Source organism: Trichoderma evansii (genome assembly GCF_050947405.1).
Source record: "Trichoderma evansii strain SZMC 28006 chromosome Unknown GGI43scaffold_10, whole genome shotgun sequence".
NCBI classification, from domain to species: domain Eukaryota; kingdom Fungi; phylum Ascomycota; class Sordariomycetes; order Hypocreales; family Hypocreaceae; genus Trichoderma; species Trichoderma evansii.
The window spans coordinates 356841-363871 of NW_028145196.1; the positions used below are offsets into that span (position 1 = coordinate 356841).

Below are 7031 nucleotides of genomic sequence, written 5' to 3' on the forward strand. Positions count from 1 at the left end.
TTCCTAGGATCAGCTTAGTGCGCTGCGTATTCTATTCGTTCCATGGAGGCGCTGCTTGGTCCACGGAGGGAGCCAAGAGTCGTGTTCGCCTGTTCAGTAATATCGTACCTATGTGCGTAAGCCTGCACTGCACCAGGAAACCGGCATGGGGGGCCATCTTCAACGCAGCCAGCCCAAGCCTCGCAGCAGCCAGTCGGCGATGAATCAGACCGCCTTGCGGGGGAGGAGATTGCAAGGGGATGAGTCATCCGCCTTGTGAGCTTTCGAGGTTTAATGTCAGAAACGGCGCCATGTTTAGTTCCAGTGTATAGTATACGGTATTACTCTGGCTGCGTATCGGAGTTTCTCCAAGTGCATAAGGCGTATTTATGCAACTAAACATGATTTTCCGTTTCGATGCCCTACTGTTTCAAGCCTAGCGCCATCGAGCAAATCTGAAACACGCTGGGCGTCGCCCTGGTTCCAATTTTCATTGTCAAGATTCCAATGGCTGGATCCCATTTGCCTCGAAACACCGCACCTAAAAGAGAATGCGAGGTAAGAACGACCGAGATGGAGGGTGCGTCTACACTCTAATAGAGTGAGAGATATTGACAGTAAAAAACTCACAGAAAAAGCTTCAGCTGGGCCACAAAACGGAGCCCGGTAGCCTCGTACCCGTCGACTCGCTGCCTCAGCTTGATTGCAAAAGTAAGAAACAAAATAAGGAGAGGGGGCAGCTACTGCTAACTATTATTGACTACCACTTATTATCATTCCATCAATATCCCCTTTCATTTATTCGGTGGGCTCTTCTGGAGCTTTTTTTGTTTCCTTCTAGCGTTTTGTTTCTTTCATGCAGCCGACAAATCTCTCTTTTTGTCGCGTGGGTTCTTTCTTTTCCGATAACCGATTGTGGATGATGGGAGGGGGCCACGATATGGGTGCCCGACGTTAGTACAAAGCAGACCAGTTTTGGATTGAAAAGATTCATTCAGAGTGGTGTGACTAGATGGATCTTGTCCATTTTTTTTTTCTCTTTCCACAGCAGTCTCCAGAAATGGTGAAAACGAAACTCCGGATCATCGGACGGTTGTCCGACCCGAGATTTCACATGAGAACTGCTGCGCGTCAGCCCGGCTCCTCTTCAGCTTGAGATTCCAATCTGTGATCCACTGTCCAAGCACCCTTTCTGTAACAGAAATCTCAGGCTTTTCTCATACGATAGATACGATGCTAGTTGTTGCTAGTTATGTTAGCACCAGTAAGCTTTCTCTACTTTTTCTTGTGGCTTACACCTCGGCGGGCTATTCTAGTCTCCGTTGGCCGAGCCTTTATTTTATTTTACGCATTCTTTGTCGTTGTAAGTGCGAAAACGCGCGGCTTTGGGCACGAATTTTCTCCATTACAGTTTGGAACTACGCAACGCTATCCCAACGTAGTGGCTTGTTGCGGCGCATTAAGCATTCGAGTCAACAAACCTACACTGCATTTAGGAGACAGTTGGGCAGCAGTTCTGTGTGCACGGAGCACGTTGGGATGAATTTATGGTTACCTGGCAGGCAGCTTCTTCCTTCACACCTCAGTCTGGGATGGCCCTGGTTGGCTTGGGCAGCTGGCTCGTGGCTGGCTCAAGCTATGGGACGAGCTTTCAGCTTGGCTGGCATGCTGTTATTCTCGTCGTCGTAAGCTTTTGAGCGTTTCAACTTGAGTCTTTTTGGGCGCCATGAATGAAATGTTCCCCCTCCGTCTAATTAGAACGTGCACAGCAACCACAGTTCTGCATAACACTTGGCATTCCTAGTTGGTTTGGCCGGCGTCACGGTCTTGCATTCGTGTTTTGTTGTTGTTCTCGCTCTTGTTGTTTCTTTTTTTGGCATCACTGCCTCTCTCTCGGAGCAATCTTGGCCTTTTCGCGGCCACGCATGCACGACGGACGCCATCGTGGTGTGGTGTGTACAGCCACCAAGCAACCAGGCAGCCTATATTGACTGCACGCTACCAAAGACAGAGTCTCGGACCGGGCGGCTCGCAACAGCTTCCCTCAAACGCCGCCAAGAACGGCATGGGCTCCGTTGCGAGACAGAAGCTTAGCTGAGGGAAACCTCCCGGAAAGGGCCAAAAGCCCAAGACATGCATGATGAAGAAGTTCGTCGGAGCGGCCACGGCCATCGGCGTTGCGTTGCGTGAGGCTTGCCGCTGCTGTCGAATCCTCCCGGGCCCGTCTGGCCAACCAGCTGGAGAAATCGGCTGACAGCTTGGCTTAGTCTGCGGCTAGCCAGTGAGGCGAAGAACGGTGACGGTTACGCTGCAATGCGTGTTGCTAATGATTGATTGCTTTCCTGTTTCTTTCGCCGTGATGCTGTCTTTGACAAACATGCCCCTGCAAGATCCACTGTGGAAAGCAACAAGAAAAAATTTCATCAATGCGAATGAATTGGAATCCACAAGTCATCGAGCCCGAAGCATACAACGTGCCTTACATGTGTCCAGATTAATATCGGATGGTTTCTTTCCTTGTTACTCATATCTGTAAACTGCCGGGCAAAAAAGAAAGAAAAAAACTTCATAGTGGACCAAGCTTCTGTTGGAAATGCCAGACAGGCCGGGTTCCAGCGCCCACGCACGCCCCTTCAAAAAAGTGGCCTTTTGAGCTTAGCACAACGCCCTGCAAGCTCTGGATTTCCAGTGACTGCTTTTTTTCCTCAGCGTCAAAGAGCAACTCGTATCCTGCATATGCACATAACCGTGATGCTACCATTGAAATGCATACCCCCCAGCCCCTGCCCGTTTTCTAGGCTATGCTGAGCTGCGCACACCCCCCTCCCTGGCTGCGCTGCTAAGCCTCTCTAGCTGTGCATCTATCCCGTATTCCAGCTGAACCCCCCTATATTCATACTTTGTGTACAGCCCTTGAACCTTGTGTGCGCGCAGCCAGGGCCTTGTCTGGTTCTTGTTGCCCAGCTGCAAAACGACGATCGGCTTCGTAACCGCTCGGGCACAGCGTGTGTCCAGGGGACCTGGAAGAGGTGACGAGAGCTGTATCAAAGAATCGTATTGCCTTGCAAGAAATGAACAAGACTGGTGCATGCACGCCTGGCTCGCAACAGAAAGTCACATTGCCGTTTTGTTTGCTCGTCTTGATGAATAGCGCAGCTCTGAAACGAACGGCACACAAGGCACATGCCGAATCCACACGCCCGCAGCACCCGCCCCGGCCGCCTGTTATTTCTCGCTCTGTCGACGCTTCTCCGGCGCCCGAACAGCAGCACTCGCGGCCTCAGCCGATCCCTTGTCATCCTGGAACTCCGACCACCCATCGTCGATCGCCCACCCTGCCGTGGATCCTCTGTTGCCTTGCTGGAACCCTTTTTTTCTCTACTCGACACACCCCTCTGCTTGGCCCTACCGCTCCTTTACTTTAACCAAGGCCCATCCTCCCTCTTGGACACATCTTAGTACAAGTATAAACCGTTTGCATCCAAACCTACTTTTCCTCCTTTCCACTTGCTCTTGCTAAAACACCAACAAGAGACCAACAAGCAAACAAACACCATCGGAATTGCCCAAGATTCTGCACTGCAACTGCTGCCCTTGGTTCACACGTCTTCCTACAGGATCAGCTTACCGCCTGCCACTTTGCACCCATCACAGCCCTGGCCGAGTCACGTCACCCTGCAAGCTGCGATTTAAGCCACCCCGCCGCCTCCGGCTCGCAAGACGACACGGACATACAAATAACCAACACTCGCCTGCTTCGGATCGACGTTTTCAGCATCCAGCCTGCCTTGAACCTGCCCACCCAAACTTGAGCCTCCTTCAACCACTTTTACATACTCACAAAAGATGCCCGCTGCTGCAGTCATCTCCAACTTTGCTTCAGCTTCCTCTTCCTCTTCCGGCGTCTCTTCATCGTCAGCCAGAATGGACTCCAACCCTCGACCAAGCGCCTCCGTGCTGGTGCTGCGCTGCATGCGGTGCGCTCGATCTGCCGAGACGACGACGACCGACGACGCAAGCACAGCCGGCATGGTGCGCATCTCTCACAACCTCTACTACTGTGAGCGCTGCGCCAAGATTGTCGGATACAAATAAATGAGACGAGATACGCGACCAACCGCATCACCATCTCTCTCTCTCTCCACACACGACACACCTGCAGCCAACAATTCATCTAATACGCAGCTGCGACACCATCTTCCCGCTGTATTTTATCCTTCCATTTTGAGAAAAGCGAGCATACGGCATATTATAGACGGAAATCATCACCTTTTTTAGGACCATGGAAACGACATCGGACACATCACCTGCAGCCTTTTGCAACGGCTCTCCCTCGCAGCCGTGAACTCATCCTAGCCGCTGCACCTCTTCCCTCGAATCCTGGCTGAAATGTTACCTGTCAAAGTCGAGCTCTCACTTGCATCTCTGGGGCAATTGCGGGATTAGGTCAGACGTCCTTTTGCATTGGCCATTTCTTCAGCAACCCATTAAGGCATCAGGATCTATCAAAAGCCTTGACCACTCCAACGGCCGCTCCCAGGGAGACCCTCTGCGGAATTACTGCTGAGCTGATGCTAAGTTTATCCCATCACCCATGTCTCCCGCGGCAAGCAGTCCCGCGAGCGCCCAAAGAATGGGATTCGTCACCCGCTGCGTCGGCTCAAACAGTCAGCACTCTATGCGGCATAGCCTGATGCGCGCTTCCCGGGAATGCAGCGGCCGTTGAGAACCGCACGGGACGCCAGGACGACATGGAGTGGCACAGCATTTGGCATATCCGAGCTCGAGCCGCCCTCTCATGGAAGGGAACAGCGAATGCACACACACCGAGCTGCCGCCGCACAGGACCCTGATGCCTCTCTTGGTTGTTCTGAGCGATGTGCATCTGCATCGACACCACGAGTGCACACATGCGGTGCTACCCGAATAGTGTACAAGGCGCATGGCCCTTTTCGCCCTTGCCGGTGCCGCACTGCCTTCGCTTGCATCGCTCGTCTACGATGCACCAGCCGTGAGTGGCGCCCTCGCGACGTCGCCCGCAGACAGGGCCTCCAATTGGAGGCTGCGGCATTTCGGCAAAGCTGTTGAGCAACGCTGATTCGACAGAGCACCCCGTCCTGTTTTTTGTGACAGGTCGTTTGCAACCGAAACTGGGCTTACCTGTCTGGGGAACTGGGAACCGCGATACCTCGCTCTCTATGGCTCAGACGTGAGGGGCATCTCTTGCCTCTCTTGTTCTCCACAGCCTCGGGGCATCATGCGAACAAAGACTACGAAATGACGATCACGGCCATGATTTGGTTCTTTTTTTTACCTGTTTACTTTTTTCTTCCTTTGTTCCGCACAAGTTCTTTTTGAGATACCCCCATCTTTGCTAAATTATGCACGGCGACTTTTGGGGCAGAAAAGACGGGTACCGCTAGGCCGCGCCGAGCTGCAAGTGACGAATAGCTTGGCCTACCAGTTCATATGCGCGACAGGGGTCTTGGCCTTGGCTCTTACAAAAAAAAAAATGAGGGCAAGAAAAAAAAAAGAGGATGCCGAACCAGCGACAAAGACACGAGTGGATTCCGTCGCTCGCTCGCCATTCGGAGGCTAGCCTTGCGAACTAAGTCAATTCCTGTTCCTTGGCACGCTTCGTCCTCGCTATTTCTGTCTCTCTTTCTACAGAGCTGCTCTGGCATAGCCACTGACGTCTTCATTACTCGATGTACACTTTTTCTTTATTTTGTTTTTTTTCCTTGCATACCTGCCTAGGCGCTGAGCGCCAAGAGGGGGGGACCCCGACATAATGCATATACGACGACGGGATGAAATGAAAGGGGGGCCCTGGATAAATGGATATTTCTCTTTTTTCTTCCTTCTACTATTCACTTCTTCTGTTTGCGCGAGATCGCAACACGTGCATTGACTAGTATCACCTTTTTATTATCTTTTACTTTTGTTTTTTATGGTGCGCTGCGATATAGACTGCGAGAATATCTTTTTTAGTATTATAGTGATACCATCTGGGCCTGCGAAGCCTATGCTTTTTTAGTATTAGAATGCGAAATCATTTTCTCACGACTACAATTATGATTACTCTGTGCATCGCCTCTTTGTGACTTGTTGTGCTGTGAATAAAGCATTGTATGATGTTTTTGTGAACATTCGGCTGTAGCTAACTACATGCGTATTGGGGCCAAGGCCGGGTCAAGGCCGGGCCAAGCCTGGGCAGTCATGCCATGACTTGCGATGGATTCTAGATTCTATCACTTTTACCACTGCTGCCGTTGTCTTACATTAAAAAAAGCAGATGATGAACTTTATTGAACGGATTTAGAATGGATTGCGGGAGCGATTAGTATGCATCAATGATTCATGGAGCAGAGGGTTACTGCGTGAGGCTGCATGGAGGGACCCATGCTACTATAACATGTCCCTTTTTTAATTTGCTCTGATATATGAGCGAGAGGGGGTTGTAAGGCATGTTTGCAGCCGGAAGGATGTTATTGATTCTGCGGTGTGACTTGTTTGCGAGGCCTACATATAAACGCAGGGTGCACGTACATGCTGCGCGTGCATGCGCAATATGATATGATGGGACTTTTTTTTTTTTCTTGTTGTTGGCAAGGGGCATATGCAGGTAAATGCGTATATGGGCATTTTATTTGTGCGGTGTGTGTTGCTGCGATGTAATGCCATGTGATGCGAGGCTACGTGGTTCTTCTCATTTCGACTTCACTTTTTCTTTAATGACGATAAGGCCGTGATGGTTTGATTGGGCCTATTTATGGAATAGGGGACTACGGAGGAATGTTGGGTATTGTGATGGTGATGGAGTGTGCATTTGCTCTGCGCTATAGAATTACTGTAGAATTGGGCAGGTGGGTGGGTGTCATGTATTTACGCAGATGTGAGAGATTGACTATTGATTAATTGAAAAAAAAAAAAAAAAAGGGGGGGGGGGGGGGGGGGGGGTTAAAACCCACGCTTGCGGGGGCGAAAAAAAAAACAAATTTTGATGCAAAATTGATTATTTATATTGGGGGGTTTTTGGTGTGGTTTTGTAT

General features: G+C 50.6%; 2 protein-coding genes across 2 annotated transcripts; one reads left to right on the forward strand and one right to left on the reverse strand.

The window, feature by feature from the left end:
- The first annotated feature begins 1057 nt into the window (after positions 1 to 1057).
- On the forward strand, positions 1058 to 1701 carry GGI43DRAFT_45296 (uncharacterized protein). The gene has a single exon (XM_083209852.1). It carries the CDS (start codon positions 1213 to 1215, stop codon positions 1666 to 1668), a length of 456 nt encoding a protein of 151 aa, XP_083060444.1. The 5' UTR covers positions 1058 to 1212; the 3' UTR covers positions 1669 to 1701.
- Positions 1702 to 3668: 1967 nt separating this feature from the next.
- GGI43DRAFT_383822 (uncharacterized protein) lies at positions 3669 to 4010 on the reverse strand (the record flags this gene model as incomplete). Its single annotated transcript, XM_083203443.1, has 1 exon — positions 3669 to 4010. The coding sequence occupies one exon, from the start codon at positions 4008 to 4010 to the stop codon at positions 3669 to 3671; it is 342 nt and encodes a 113-aa protein (XP_083060445.1).
- Between the last annotated feature and the right edge of the window lie 3021 nt (positions 4011 to 7031).

Bases quoted from the DNA above. Each gene is read 5' to 3' on its own strand.
- GGI43DRAFT_45296 (XM_083209852.1), top strand. From the start codon at position 1,213: ATGCTAGTTGTTGCTAGTTATGTTAGCACCAGTAAGCTTTCTCTACTT.